The 14,226-nt window shown below is 56.4% G+C and overlaps 1 protein-coding gene across 1 annotated transcript; it reads right to left on the bottom strand.

Moving 5' to 3' along the window:
- Positions 1-627: 627 nt before the first annotated feature.
- IRX3 (iroquois homeobox 3) lies at positions 628-4,132 on the bottom strand. Its single transcript, XM_082712122.1, has 4 exons — positions 3,096-4,132; positions 1,796-2,918; positions 1,546-1,612; positions 628-1,053 (listed from the first exon to the last, which is right to left on the bottom strand). The coding sequence occupies exons 1-4, from the start codon at positions 3,360-3,362 to the stop codon at positions 999-1,001; spliced, it is 1,512 nt and encodes a 503-aa protein (XP_082568248.1). The 5' UTR covers positions 3,363-4,132; the 3' UTR covers positions 628-998.
- Between the last annotated feature and the right edge of the window lie 10,094 nt (positions 4,133-14,226).

The following is a 14,226-nucleotide window of genomic DNA, read 5'->3' as shown; positions in this document are numbered from 1 at the left end:
AAGACGCACAGATACTACCAGGACCTGGGTCCCCCACTCTCCATTCGGGCTGGGCACAGTCACCCAGAAGAGACGATGGGCATCCCTAGGCTGCCGGCTCCTCCATACCCTCGCCCTACTCACTGCCACCCCACACCCTGTATCTAGAAGGAAGAGTCTAGGGGCGCCAATGAGGTTGGAAGGAGTTTGGATTGAGCAAACCTCAGTTGTGCCTATCTAAGAATGGGGTTGCTGGAGAGATGAGAACTTCCCACCCTAGTCCTTCAGCTTCCAGACCCTTCTCTGAGTCTTTCTGCTTTGTTATCAGAATAGGCTCTACCGTGGACCGGCTGGGTGGGTCCAATCACCCAGGCTCCTTGGAGGGCACCGTGTCGGTTTCCCCAGTCTTCTCTGTCCTTTCCCATGGGCGCCCCCGGACGTCTGCATCTGCCTCACCTCCAAGGGCGAGCCCAGGCCCACCACTTCTCTGTCTCCTCCCTCACTGCTCTCTTTGGAAAAAATGGTCTTATTCTCCCTTTCCGCTGATCCAGAGACTCTTCAAACATGGGGGGTGTGGGGAGTGGATAAAATAAAACAGAAACCAAATAGATCCATCGTTGGGGGGGGGGTCAGACAGGCGGCTTATAGTCAAAGTGGCAACAGCTCATTTATTTAGCCAAAAATAGATACTTTCTTGTACAATTTGGTTCACACATATGTACATTTTGCTGTATATACAAAAAAAGTCAGACACGCTTATTCTCACGGAAACTCCACCCCCCAAAATCAACCAAACCAAAAAAAAAAAAAAACCCTCACAAACTCAGCTAATGTGGGGTACAGAAGCCACTTGGGGAGGACTCAGGGGGACTTGCTTTATTTCTTTTTTTTCTTTTTCTTTTTTTGTTTAGTTTTTTTTAAGGTATTCATACACGGACATGCTTACAAGTCATAACTATACAGAGCAATTTTTTTTTTTACAATTATTACAACGATTTAAAATTTTTTAAAAATAAGTACTAAGACGAGGAGAGAGCCGAGAGGACCAGCGCGGCATCCAGGTGGTTCTGGGGCCTGGAAGAGAGAAGCAATGGTAGTAGTAAGAGTAGCGAGGCACCGGCGCTGCCTAGGACCTGGAGACCCAACCCGGGGGCTGAGGCCACAGGGAGGTCTAGGAGGTGTCTCAGTGTCAGCTGCGTTCCAGCTGCAGATGTTGGGCTTCCGGTTTAACTATCAGAAGGGCAGGAAGGCATCAGACCCGAGGTCTCGGCTGGAAGACCCCTGAAGGGGCGTCCCAGAGCCGCCGCCCGCTCCAGGGGCCTGCTGGCCTGGCCGGGCTCCGGCGCCCACGGCGCCATACCCTGGGCCGTGCCCGGGTGCCAGGACTGGGATGGCCAAGCCGGCTGTGGGCCGGGGGGGGGGGGGCACGGAGGGCTGTGGGGTTCGTACACTTGTTAAAGCGCGTCCCGGCTGCGTTCCCCAGGGGCCGAAAGCCGAGTGGGCCTCAGCGTTCGTTCCTCCCCCACTTGCCTGTCCCACCATTGCCCCTACCGCGGGGTCTCTTACCGCCTGGGCACGGGCTGGAAAGCTGTCTTGAGTAACTTTTTCTCCACTTCCAAGGCACTACAGCGATCTAAGGGAAGCGGGGAAGAAAAAGGAAGGCCTTTAGAGCGCTCCATTCCAGCACTCAGGGCCGCTCGAGGCAGGCGCGGGGTGGTAAGCGTCCTGCGTCCCCGGGGTCCTGCCCATCTCCGTCTGCCCCCTGGCGACCCCCAGAACCCACCCCCTCCCTCCGCACCCAGCGCTCAGTAGTCACCTGTTCCGCCCTCGGGCTCTGCCGGTCGAGCGAAGGCGGCGGCGGCGGCGGCGGCCGGGTGGCCCGCGGCTCCGGGAAGTCCCAGCAGGTGTGGAGGGGCCGAGCCGAGCAGGGAGAGCGGGTGCGGGCGGGGCCCCGGCGGCGGGCCTGGGAACGGCCGGTTGGTCCAAGCGGGGAACTTGCTCAGAGGCGCCGAGACGAGTCTGTGGGCCGCGGCGGCCGCGGCGGCTGGAGAGAGCTGCAGGGCTGGGGGCGCGACGGCGGCTCCAGGGGGAGAACCCCCGGCGCCCGGAGGCGAGGGGCGCGGGTTGTCCGGGCTTGTGGCCGTCTCGGCCAGGGACCAGATCTTGGGCTTCTGCAGGGCTGAGGCGGGCGCTGGCGCCGGAGCGCAGGGGTCCAGGCCCGCAGGCGGAGAAGGCGGAGAAGGCGGAACCGCGGCCACCGGCGGTGGCGCTGGGGCCAGACTCAACACCGGCAGTGGACGCTCCTCCAGGCCCTCCGAGCTGTCGTCCGAGTCGCTATTCTTGGAGTCTGAAATGGGTCTCAGGCCGAGGTCGCCGTCCCTGTGCGCCGCCCCAGCCAAGGCGAGCTCAGGCCCCGTGGCCGCGCCGTCTAAGTTCTCCAAATCGATCTCCTCGTCCTCGTCGTCGTCCGCCAGGCCCTCGCCCCCCGTGTCCTCCTCCTCCCCCACGAGCTCCTCCTCCTCCAGCTCCAGCTCGCGTTTGCTGTCTTCTTCGTCCTCCTCCTCGTCTTCCTCCTCGCGCTCGCTCCCGTAGGCGTTGCCCTCCTCGTCCGTGCGGCTGCGGGGCGCCCAAGTCATCTTGTTCTCTTTCTTGAGGCGCCGGCGCGCGTTGGCGAACCAGGTGGACACCTGGGTGAGGGTCATCTTGGTGATGATGGCCAGCATGATCTTCTCGCCCTTGGTGGGGTAGGGGTTCTTGCGGTGCTCGTTGAGCCAGGCCTTGAGCGTGCTAGTGCTTTCCCGGGTGGCGTTCTTGGGACGGGACGGGTCCCCGAACTGGTACTGGCCATACGGGTAGAAGGCCGGGTGCGGGTGCGGAAACGCGGCGGCCGCGGCCGGATGCTGCACCCCCGGGCTGTCTTTCAGCTCGTACTGCGCGCCCTGTACGCACATGGAGAGGGAAGGGACACGCGCGGAGGGAGCGCGGGTGAGCCCTAGCCGTCGCCGCCTCCACCCTCCCGGCCTGGGCCGCGCTCATCTACTCCCGCGCGCTCACCTCTTCCCGCGCCCCAGCTCTCCAGCCCTCCTCCACCCCACCCCGGCTCCCTGGGTGCTTACCAGCTGCGGGAAGATGGGCAGCTCGGCGGCGTAGGGCAGAAAGGCACCGTAGCCTTGGGCGGCTGCGGCAGCCGCTGCCGCCGCGGCATAGGGCGCCCCGTACACAGAGGAGAGCACGTTGGACAGGGACCCCGAGGCGGCCAGCTCCGAGGCTCCGGCTCCTGGGCCGCCCCGGGCCCCAGCGTTGCCGCCGCCGCTGGCGGCCCCCGGGCGCTCGGGTGGGTAGAGCGGGCGGATATACTGGTATCCGAGCTGGGGGAAGGACATGATGGCCCGCGGGGCACGGACGGAGAGGGGGCCCGGCCCCCGGGGCCGCCCTGCTCAGCGCCGCCCGCGGGCTCCGGCGCGCATCGGGGGCTGGGCCGGGCTGGGGCCGCGCTGCCTCCCGCGCTGAGCTGCGCTCCGCGTTCGCCTATTGATCTGCTCCGCGGCGGCGGCGGCGGCGGCGGCGGCGGCGGTGGCGGCGGCGAGGAGCCAGGTCAGGTCCGAACAGATTGGCGGAGATTCCCGGGGCTCCGGGCTCTGATTGACATTTCTACGGGCCCGCAAGCCCCTCCTCTCTGCGCCGCGCTCCCTCCTCTTGCCAGCCGGAGCAGCCTCTGCCCGCGCCTCGCTCCTCACTGCCCTCCTCTCCCCGAGCAGTGTCGCGCCTCGCTTCCTTCGCCCTCCTCTTGTTTTCACTCCCCCTCCTCGCCCTTCCTCTTCCCTCCCTCTCTGCGCTCCTCTTGCCCCTAGGATCGCTTCCGCTCCTTCGGGCTCTTTCACTCTCCTGGACTCTCGGAAACTCTCTTCCCTCTCCTGCTTTTCCGTTCTCTCTATTCCTTCTCTCTTCTCCCCTTTCTGCTCCGTTCACTCTTTCTTCTCCTCTCTTTTTATCTCTCTGCCTAGTCCCATAACTCCCCCACCACCCCCACCCCCACCCCTGGCCTCGGCGGCGCCCTGGGCTCAGGCGGCCTAAAGTTGGGGACACTTAAGGTGCCGTGCGGGGGGTGTGGATCCGTGGATCGGTGTCTGAGGCTGTGTCTGTGTGTCCGTCCCCGCCCTCACCTCCTCCCCTGCCCTTCCCCAAATCTCGGGTCTGACGTCTCGCCCTCTTATTCGACTTTTCCTCGCGTCTCCTTCCCGAGTCGCCAATCGCCGGGGCGCCTTCTAGGCGAGGCCGCCCACCCCGGAGGATACTGCGCGCTGGGCGGGGCGGGGCGGGGACGCGAGCCCAGGCGCTTGGAGTCCCTGCCCGCCCCCTCCGGCCTGCGCCGGGAGGGGCAGCGGGAGGCGCTGGGACGCGGGTTAGTACTGGGTCAGCTCGCCCCTCCCCGCTGCCCGGCCCTCGGTACCTCTCTCCCCGCCCCAGGGCCGGGCCTGGGTCGGGACCGGATCTCGGTCCAGCGTAGGCGCTGGGGCTTTCCTCGGCCCGGGCCCCCTTTTCGGCTTGCACCTCTAGATGCCAGGCCACTCTCAGCGGAGTAGGGAAGAAGCTAGAGGAGTGGTACGAGGGACGAGGGGGTGCGTTCTAGTGGAGCCTTCAAAGGCCATCTCATTCCCCAGGGGAGCGAGCAGCCCCCTACCCAGAGCACCAAAACCTGAAATCAGCTACTTTAACGGCGCCTGTGTCCGGGTGCGAACCTCTTATTAGAAATGGCGGGCTCTGCCTCGGCAGGGGCTGCAGTGTGGACCCCCTGGAGACCCTACGCTGGGATGTGGAGCCTAGCGGCGTCCTAAGCGGGTAGGCGTGGGGGGAGGAGTAGAGAGCCAGGTGGAGGAAGCTCCAGGAACTTTGCGAGAGCGCTTCGAGAAGTTTGTATATTGGAATTTTTAGTCCGGAGACACCCTTCGTTTCCCTACCCCTTCCTCTGCTCCCTGGTCACCGTGCCAAACTGTTTTCTTTCTGTAGAGATCCTATCACCGTCTCGGGTGGGGATGGCAGGCAAGACTTTTGGTTATCTTTGGGATATTTCCTCAATCAAACCTGAAATCTCAGGATCCTAACGCCCACCCTCACGGATGAAGGCGTGCAGCCGACCGCGGGATTGAAATTCCCGGAGTCGCAGCGACTCCGGGCTAAAAGCTTTAGGCCGCGGCGGCGACCGACACACAGGCCAGGCCTGCAGCGGTAGCGCCCCAGGGACAGCACGGGGGCGGTAACTCGGTCATGGAGTGGCCAGCCCCGGCTGTGAGGCGGAAACTGGCCGCCGCGCGCTGATTGATAGAGGAATTGAATCCGAATTCCACCAGAGCGGAGGGATCGGAGAGCCTCGGCCCGCGTGTCTCTCCAGTCTAAGCAGCTCTGGGCAGGTCCAGTTCAGGAATGAACTGCCAGTTTTGACCCCACCCCTCACTCCCCGTCTCCATTCACCGGTCTTCGCACAGGGCAGCGGCTCCAGAGGAAAATTGCGGGGTGTGTGTGTGTGTGTGCGGGGTGGAGACAAGAGAAAGTTTGGGGGCCACCAGTTTGGTGTTCGATTGGGGAAACTGTCGTGCGGCCTTCTCACATTCGGGCGAGGTCTTACCCATATCCCTTCCCCACCTGCTTCTCTGCCTGATACCTGGCGTTGGCCATAGCTGGAGTCTCCCCAGAGGAGATGATTTCAGGGGAAGCTGTGGCTTTGAAATGTTTCCCCGGCGCCTGATTTCGTTTCCAGTTAAACCTCTCAGCCAAGTGGCTTCGGGAATCATGGGGTCCCCTTCTCACGGAAAATCCAGGGGTTACAAAATTGAGGGTACCATTATTTCCCAGAGTGCTTCCTAGGTGTCCGACCTCGAGCCTCGACGGCCCTGAACCCCAAGGTTTGCACCAAATGGTGGCACCGGAATGGAGAGAGCCAAGAGCCAGATCCCGAGGTGGGGAGACTGTGGGGTGCGCTGTAAATGCCCGGATGAAACGCTCACTTTTTAAGACTCAGCTCTTCCTGAAGGAAAAGACAAAACCATGAGCCGGGGAGATGCTTCCTCCGCATTAACCAGCTATCGACCTGGCTGCGTCGAGCTGCGGGAGGTGGGAGAGAGGCCAAGGAAGGGGCGAGGTGGTTATCTGTGAACCAACCACGCAGGTCCGAGGGCTCCCATGACCCAAAAGGAGAACCCCCAAACCCATTCGCGTACCCAAGAACCTCGATTAATCAGGTCCCTCCCGGCGTCCCAGGTCCCGAGCAGAAGTGGCCTTTCCGCTACCCTAGCGTCCCGCAGAGATCAGCCCTGGCCCGGGAGGTCCGCGCTTTACTTCGGGACTCAGCGTCCTAGGCGGCCGAGCCCCGACGTTGGCACTAGCTCCGCAACTCGACCGGGCCAGTAGAACCCGGCCCCGGACTGCACTCTCGAGTTCGAGGACAGCCGAACCATTTCCAGAGATTTCTAATCCAAGGGAGGACGTCAAAGTTTGACACTCACACAGGGAGGAGAAGCAGGTGCACGGGAAGTTGATTTGTGTAAGTCATGCGCGCAAAAACGCGCCGCACACAAAAGCTTCTCCGTCTTTTCTCCTTCTTCCAACGTCCCCAGCGCACACACAACGCTTCGGAGGCTTGCTGTAGACGCTCTCTCTACGTGGCCCCGAGTGTGGCAGTGTACGGAGAGGGTGACCATAGCACACGTTTGGTGCACACAGCAGCGCTCGCTGGACTCGCACCTGGTGCCGCTCGGCCCGACGTCTGCCCAGAGCCGGCGGCCCGCCAGGTTCAGGGGCAGCGCCAACCACTGCACGCGAACCGCTAGCCACCAGGCCCCCTTTCTGCCCTCTCCTCGCCCAGGCTCACGGTGCGCTAGCGTCCCCGTCGGGGGGCGCCGCTGCAGCCCTAGGTCTCCCCGCCGAGGCCGGTCTTCTGTCCTTCCCTCCCAGAACCGAAGTCCCCGGGCTGCAGTGCGGCCGCCGATCCCTCCGCTTCCTGCAGACGCCGCGGCGCTCGCTCCCACCGCTCCCTCCCCCCCGCGCTCGGGTTACAGGTTAATGAAATGCTCGTTTTCCTCAGTCATTTGTTTTGTTTTCCTGCAAAGTTCTGATAAGTAGCTAACCAACGAAGCTTGTAATTACAATCTTACAGAAACCGGGCCGATCTGTATATAAATCTCACCATCCAATTACAAGATGTAATAATTTTGCACTCAAGCTGGTAATGAGGTCTAATACTCGTGCATGCGATAATCCCCTCTGGATGCTGGCTTGATCAGATGTTGGCTTTGTAATTAGACGGGCAGAAAATCATTATTTCATGTTCAAATAGAAAATGAGGTTGGTGGGAAGTTAATTTCTCTCCGCTCTGTGAAGCGTAGACAAGAATTTAATGATTTAATTACAGTTGTAAGCCCTTTCCATGAGACTTAAATTGAGCTGAGAATATTTTTTTCTTCTCTCTCTCTCCCTCTCTCTCCCTCTTCCGCATTCTCTCTCTCCGCTATTAGCAGCCCTGCGGACGCCGGAGTGCGTGGCCTGGCGTCCGCACCGGGAGGGATTTGCATCAGACCGGAATTCGGACCCCGGGGATCCCAGGAGGCACGGGCCGGCGGCCTGCAGAGCCGCCCGGGAAAGGGGTTGCGGCTCCCCACCGGTCGCCAGGGCCTTGAGATCGGTCCCTGGGTCCCGAGAAGCGTCGGGGAAACTTTGGGAGAAACTTTGCCAACTTTGCTCTCGGCGGGGGAGAGGCCGCCCGGCCGGCTGCGGCAGCTGCGGGCCGCGACGCGTGCAGTGGGGCCGGGAGTTAGTCCCGGGCGCCCTGGAGCCGGCCCGGCGGCCCCAGGAGGGGCGCGAGGCCGGCCCACTGCCCCTGGCTCCCCGCTGCGCCCTCGCGCGTCCCCAGTCCTCCTGGCCCGCGCCCCCGGGGCTCCGAGGGGCCCACGACTCGCCGCGCCCAGGATGGCTGGGATCGAAAACCTGGCCCTCTGCGCAAGTGATCTGATTTTTCTTTACCTCTCCACGATCATCCTTTTTCCACCTGACTTGAGCAGTTTCACTGCCTCCCTCTCCTTTGTTTTTCACTCCCCGTCTGTCTGTCTCTCCCACTTTCTAGGTATTCGATTTCTAAGTCATTCATTTTCCTTCTCTTTCCTCCGCTCCCCTCGTTCGTTGTTTTATTTGTTCCTCTGGACCATTCTGCAGTGGCTCCTTCCCTCTGCCCTGGTTTTGCCTCTTTTTATCTCTCTACCTCGGCGGCGGACCCTCTCCTTCACCCCCCAATTCTCCTTCTGTCTTTCCTTCTCTCTTTCATCCCAGTCTATGTGCTTCTCCGGTTTCTTGGTCTGTCTCTCAGGTTCTCCTCTGCGTGTATTTTTTCTCTTCTCTTTCTCTCCAGGACGTGTCCCCTCGCCCCCCCACCCCCACCCCCACCCCCACCCCGACCCCTACCCCCACCCCGTGGATCTGCCTTCCCCGCGGTGCCCCCTCCTCATCCATCTTGGGAGATGAATATGTCGCCTTATTGGATGCTGAGGCCAGAGCCCGGTGATGGGGCTCGGACAGCCTCGCGCAATTTCTTCATGCATATTGAGGAGATGGTAATGAGCGCGTTTGCATTGTTGCATGGAAAAGACTGCGTTTCCGGCCTCAATTCCGAGCCGGCAAGGGTGGCGAGGGCCCCAGAGAGCCCGCAATGGGCACTGGGCCTTGTGGCCGCAGCTGGACCTCAACGGGATGGCGGGTGCTCGGGCCCCGGGGAGGAAGTGACCTCTCGGAGCGCGCGGCTAGGCCGCCGCCTCCTTGGGCTTCTCCACAAAGGCCGGCCGCGCTCCCCTCATTAAAGCCTCGTTATGGGAACCCCCGCCTGGCTCACTACGGTTCCCTGGCGCCCCCAGCCCATGGGCCTCTGAGCCCCCTCCCCTGATATTTCGAAGCCTCTGATGGAGCGCCACCAGGAAATTAGTGCCTGACAACGACGTCTAATGGCCATAAATTGTTTGCGAATTCTGAGTGACACGTCGCGGGATCAAACACAGCCGCATTGTGTAAGGCTCCGCTCACTCCTTCATCTGGGAGGGCGCAGCGGCCCTCGCTTAGGGCGGGGACAGGTTGCGCTCAGGCCCCTGGGTTGTCCGCAGGAGACTCAGCCTGGGCGCAGCCTCCCTGGGGCCAACCTGGAGGATCCAGTCATTCTAGAGGGGCATGTCACTCCCTGAGAAGGTCCGGGGAGCTCAAGAGACAAGACCCAGGCATGCCACTCAGAGAAGGGAAAGGTTATGAAAGCCTGCAGCTTCCAGGGGTCAAACTCTTGAAGAATTGAGCTCGGAGGGAAGCCACTGCTGGAAACCCAGAAGGGCAGAGATCCCCAGCTCCAGGCGCAGCGGGAGTTGGGAACCTCTGGGTGTTAGACATTTGCACTAATCCCCCATTCTCCTCCCAACTTCAAACCCGGGAAAGCTGAGAAAACATCAAGATCTGGTCTTGTCTGGAATTGGGTGGTGTCGGGTTTCCCAAACTTCAAACCCTCCACTACCACCTCTATTATTTGTTTAACATTTTTCCTTAGGTTGACTCATTTTAAATACTTACATACATGTTTTTGGAAAGAAAACCTGATACTGCTACTGTACATTGAAAATAGCTCTAACTCACCATAAAGGGAAATGGGAAAAGATAAAAAACAACTAAAACCAAGCAATCTAAAACATTTGAACCATGTTGCTAGCTTGGGAATGGCTTCTCGAGGACCTGCGTGTGTGTAATCATTAGCAGGGGTTGGAAGTATTAAACACTGCATCTTTTCCAGAAGAAATGAGAGATTTGAAAAGGCAATGCTTCTAGTTATTCAACAGTGTTAACTCTCTGTCTCCAAGACACCTGAGATCATAATGAGGACCCTAAAAGCTTCACTGGTTTAGGGTTTACTAACGTAGACACATACTCTTTGTTGAAAAGTATATTTAAAAAATTAGGATAAAAAAGTCGAGTTATTATTAGTTACCAAATAATTGTGTAAAGCATTATCACAAATAATGTGTGTTAAACAGTATCACATATAAGATCTATAAAGAAGAGACTATCCATGGTGGCCATGTATGGTTGTGCAGGCTGTTCACTGAACCAAAACACCCAGCTGAGGGGCTAAGAGGGTCCCGAAGTCCAGTCTTGCACTCAACAAGTTGGTGCCTTGGTTTAGGGCAGCACTAGAAGAAAAGTGCCTTTCTCCAATTTGCACAAAGCAGCGGTATGACATAGCCCTTATCTTAGTGTTGGGGAAACTGAGGCTCAGAGAGCTTGGCAAGACCAGACTGGACACGCATCTGATATTTTTTGACTATGATCCCTCTGGGAGGAAGATCAGGTTCTTCTGGGGACTTAAGGGGGGTGGTGCTGGGAGTTTGGATGGGAGATATTCAAAGAGTAGTCCCTGGAAAAGGGCAGGGAAGAAAAAGGGCAGCCAGGCTATTGGGCTTTCCCTTGACCTTAATCCTTATACTTCATGCAAATATTTGGAGGGGACCTGGATCAAGGATGCATTATCTCTGCTTGGCAAAGGGGAGAAGGTGTTCTGGTTTGCCTAGGTATTTGAACCTGTTCCTTCCCTCTTTTGGTCAAGTTTTCTGTGTATGAGTCTATAGACCAGAGTTCCATCTTGCTCAGGTCCACATTGTTTGGAAATTGAGAATCAAGGGTGACCTCTGGCCAAAGGCATTTTTTGGGGGGAGGGGAGGGAGCGGTGAGGTTGGCCTCCATTGAGTTTTTCAAAACTTGAATTGCTTGCCAACACTTGCTAATTAGGGGATTTTATTAAAAATATCTAGATCTCTGTTTGAAAAACTGGAGGGCTGAGAAACACAAGCTTCTCCTTTGTGAGCACAGTCACTAAGAGTTCATGACTGCTGCCCGTCCGTCTACTTGGACACGCTCCGGTGTGCTCCCATCCCCACCTAGCCCACTCCTGGCAATGACCTCTAGGCTGTGGGTTGCTGGCATGGTCTTCATCCTCAGTTGTGAGAACTGGACACTTTTTGGCAGACAGACACTTCTCCTCCAAAGAGAAAAAAAGCGACATGAGACATGACCTGGGCAGGAGTCTCAAGGGTTCCTTTTCCCCTTTGCTCTCTCCCACTGTCCTGGTTAGCGGGGGCAGCTGATTTTCCACAGTGCGGGGAGGTTGAGGGCAGGTTTCTAGGAGATATGGCAATGAATAGCTCTGAGAGGTTGTCAAAGAGCAGGAGCCGGGTCTGTTCTAAGTCTTCTGGGAAGAGAACAGAAAGGCTTGTCCCCAAACAACCATTTGCAGGAGACCTCCTTTGCAACAGCCCTTTCTAGATTCCCATGCACTGTCTTAAAAATATCAAATCAGGGGCACCTGGGTGGCTCGGGCAATTAAGCACCTGGCCCTTGATTTTAGCTCAGGTCCTGATCTCAGGGATGGTGAGATCCAGTCCTGCATGGGGCTCCATGCTGGGCACAGAGTCTCCTTGAAGATTCTCTCCCTCTCCCTGTGCCCCTCCCCTCTCACAAAAAATCAAACCAGAAAGTCTGTTTCTTCTCTCCTTTTTTCTGTCTCCATTTCTCTTTGCAGCAAATGTTTATTGAGTGTTTCCTGTGGTCTAGAAACAATGCTAAGTGCACGCAACAGATTGATGAGCTAGCCGTTCGCATGAAGCTTACATTTTAGTGGGCATTGACGGCTACACAGGAAAGCAAGCAGGAAGAATCAGGAGAGCATCAAGTATTATAAAGCAACACAATAATACAAGCTGTGCCCGGTCGTCTAGTGTCTTCTCCAAATTCATGTTGTTCCCAGAACCTCAGAATGTGACTTTATTTGGAAATAAAACCATTGCAAATATAATTCGTTAAAATGCAACTGTATGCTGGATTTTTATCTCCTAGAGGAGTGGAGTGGAGTGGGTTCTTAGTCCAGTAAGACTAGTGATCTTATAAGAAGAGGAGAAAAGACACAGAGAAAGAGACAGAGAGAGAAGCCACGTGAAGACCAAGTCAAAGATTGGAGCCACGCATCTATAGGCCAGGGGATGCCGAAGATTGCAGATAGTCACCGAATGCTAGAAAGAGGCAAGAAAGAATTATCCTTGAGAGCCTTCAGTGAGAGTATGCATAGCCCAGTCACATTTCAGACATCCAGGCTTCAGAACCACGGGGGAAGAAATTTCTGTTGTTTAAAGCCATCTCGCCTGTTAAACAGGGAAATGAACATAGACAGTGATGTGATAGGGATAGGAGAGCTTATCCTATAGACAGCACAATCGCAGATCTTTGAGGAGGTAGTGTTTTAGCTGAGATGAAACTATTTGAGAAAAATCGGGGTGGGGAAAGTGTATTTTCAAGATGCTTTGTCCAATACAGTAGCCACTAGCCACATGTGACTAAAGAACACTTGAAATGCAGCTGGTCCAATCTCAGATATACAGAAAGTGTAAAACGTCCACCAGGTTTCAAAGATTTAGTATGAAAAGAAAGGATGTAAAATGTCTCCTTCAGTTTTCAGCATTGATGGCATGTTGAAGTGAGATTTTTGATATATTGTTAAGTAAAGATGGGATTAGAATTAGTTTCACCTGCTTATCTTTTCTAAAAGTGGGTACTAGAAAATTTAAGATTGCCTGTGTGGCTCATATTATATTTCCATTGCATGGTGTTCTCAATAGAAGGAACAGCATGTGCAAAGGCCCTGTGGCAAGGAAAGAGCTCCCTGTCTGTGTTCAGTTGTTTCATACTCAGTCTGCAGGCTGACATTTAATTGATAATGTTGCAGAACTCAAGACTCTGATCTGGGAAGCCCTGCCAAACTTACAGCAAGTGAATATGGGAGTCTCTGCCCCTTTCTCTCCTCAGTGGAGGGAGAGACCATAAAATTCAGCCCTTCAGCTTGATGCCTCCTTTCTACTTTCCAACCCCATGTACTCCCTTAGGCCCAAAGTCTTCCCATCATTTCTGCTTGGCATGTCCAGCTCATCATCTCTGTGTGCTTGTTAGCATGAAGAACTTGGAGCAAGGCCAGCTCCATAAGCCTTCTTATCAGCTGGTGGTGTCCTGGTATATAGCAGGGACCTCCATTCCCTGAACCCACAGCTTGCAAAGTGGACTTCGAGGAACCCATCAGTTCACTTACGAAGCTCGAATTTTTTTTCTCCTAAGACAGAAGTTGCACAATGATGTCCTGGGCAGAAAGCCTACATGCTTTGATCCTCTTGCATTTTTTTCAAATTCCTTTTAGCCTTGGTTGTTGCATCAGTCAGGTTAGGCAGGGCTCTGCTGCAGTAGCCAACAAGCAATCCCCAAACTTTACTGGTGAATAACCATCCAGGCTCCTTGCTCTTGGCTATGGCCCTGACTGTGATGTCTTCAGTCTTAACTCCAGGACCAGGGTGACAGGGCAGTTCCCATCTGGGGTGTTGCCGCACGCCATATTGGAGATAAGAGAGTGCAGGGAATCACATACTGGTTCTGGAAGCAAATGCTTGGAACAGAGCGGTGCTACTTCTGCTCACATTTCATTGGCCGGAGCGATCACGTGGCCAAGCTTGACTTCAACCCCAAGAGGCTGCACACACCCACTGTAGGGCAGAACACTTTATGGTACAGGGTCTTGTGCCCACTTCAGACATGTTCAGCCATACCCTATAGTGGCCACTGCTTGGACAAGCATGAGCAGGTTCCCATGGCAGCCTCCACAATGTACCTCTTGCTTCTCTGATGTATTGGCCTGGGATGCTAGCAGCAACTGGCGGGCACCCACACATGTGCCCCCAGGAGCACAGAGGAATGAATACCTACCTACGGGGCCTCTCTTGACCAAGGGGGAGGAAGTGGGCTGCTAAATGTTTCCTCTTCCGTTCTGGAGGAGGCAGCTCTAAGAGGCACAGCGTAGGTGCCTCAGAAGGTTCTAGAAGCATCTAGCTCCGGTAGCAACGGTCAACCCCAGAGGACGTCTTTGGGTGGCTTTCCTTCTTCCCCCTTCACTCCCTGTTCTTGCTCTCTGGACTCACTTGCCCTATAAACTCACTGCATGGATGGTTTTGCCTTAGGACCTGACACTGGGAGAAACCTAGCTGAGATGGAGAATAGACAAAGGGAGACACCGTCTCTCACCATTGCTCATATTTAACAAGCTAGGAGATGCACCATAAAATCCCAATGCCACGACTTTCTCAAAAAATCACCTGTGACAGCACAGGGCCCAATTTCCAGCAGATCCTAATAGGTTGGGCTTGAATG

This window comes from Mustela nivalis, assembly GCF_964662115.1.
Source record: "Mustela nivalis genome assembly, chromosome: 18".
Classification (NCBI taxonomy): domain Eukaryota; kingdom Metazoa; phylum Chordata; class Mammalia; order Carnivora; family Mustelidae; genus Mustela; species Mustela nivalis.
Note: the sequence above shows the minus strand (reverse complement) of the source record. Positions and strands in the feature narration are given on the sequence as shown.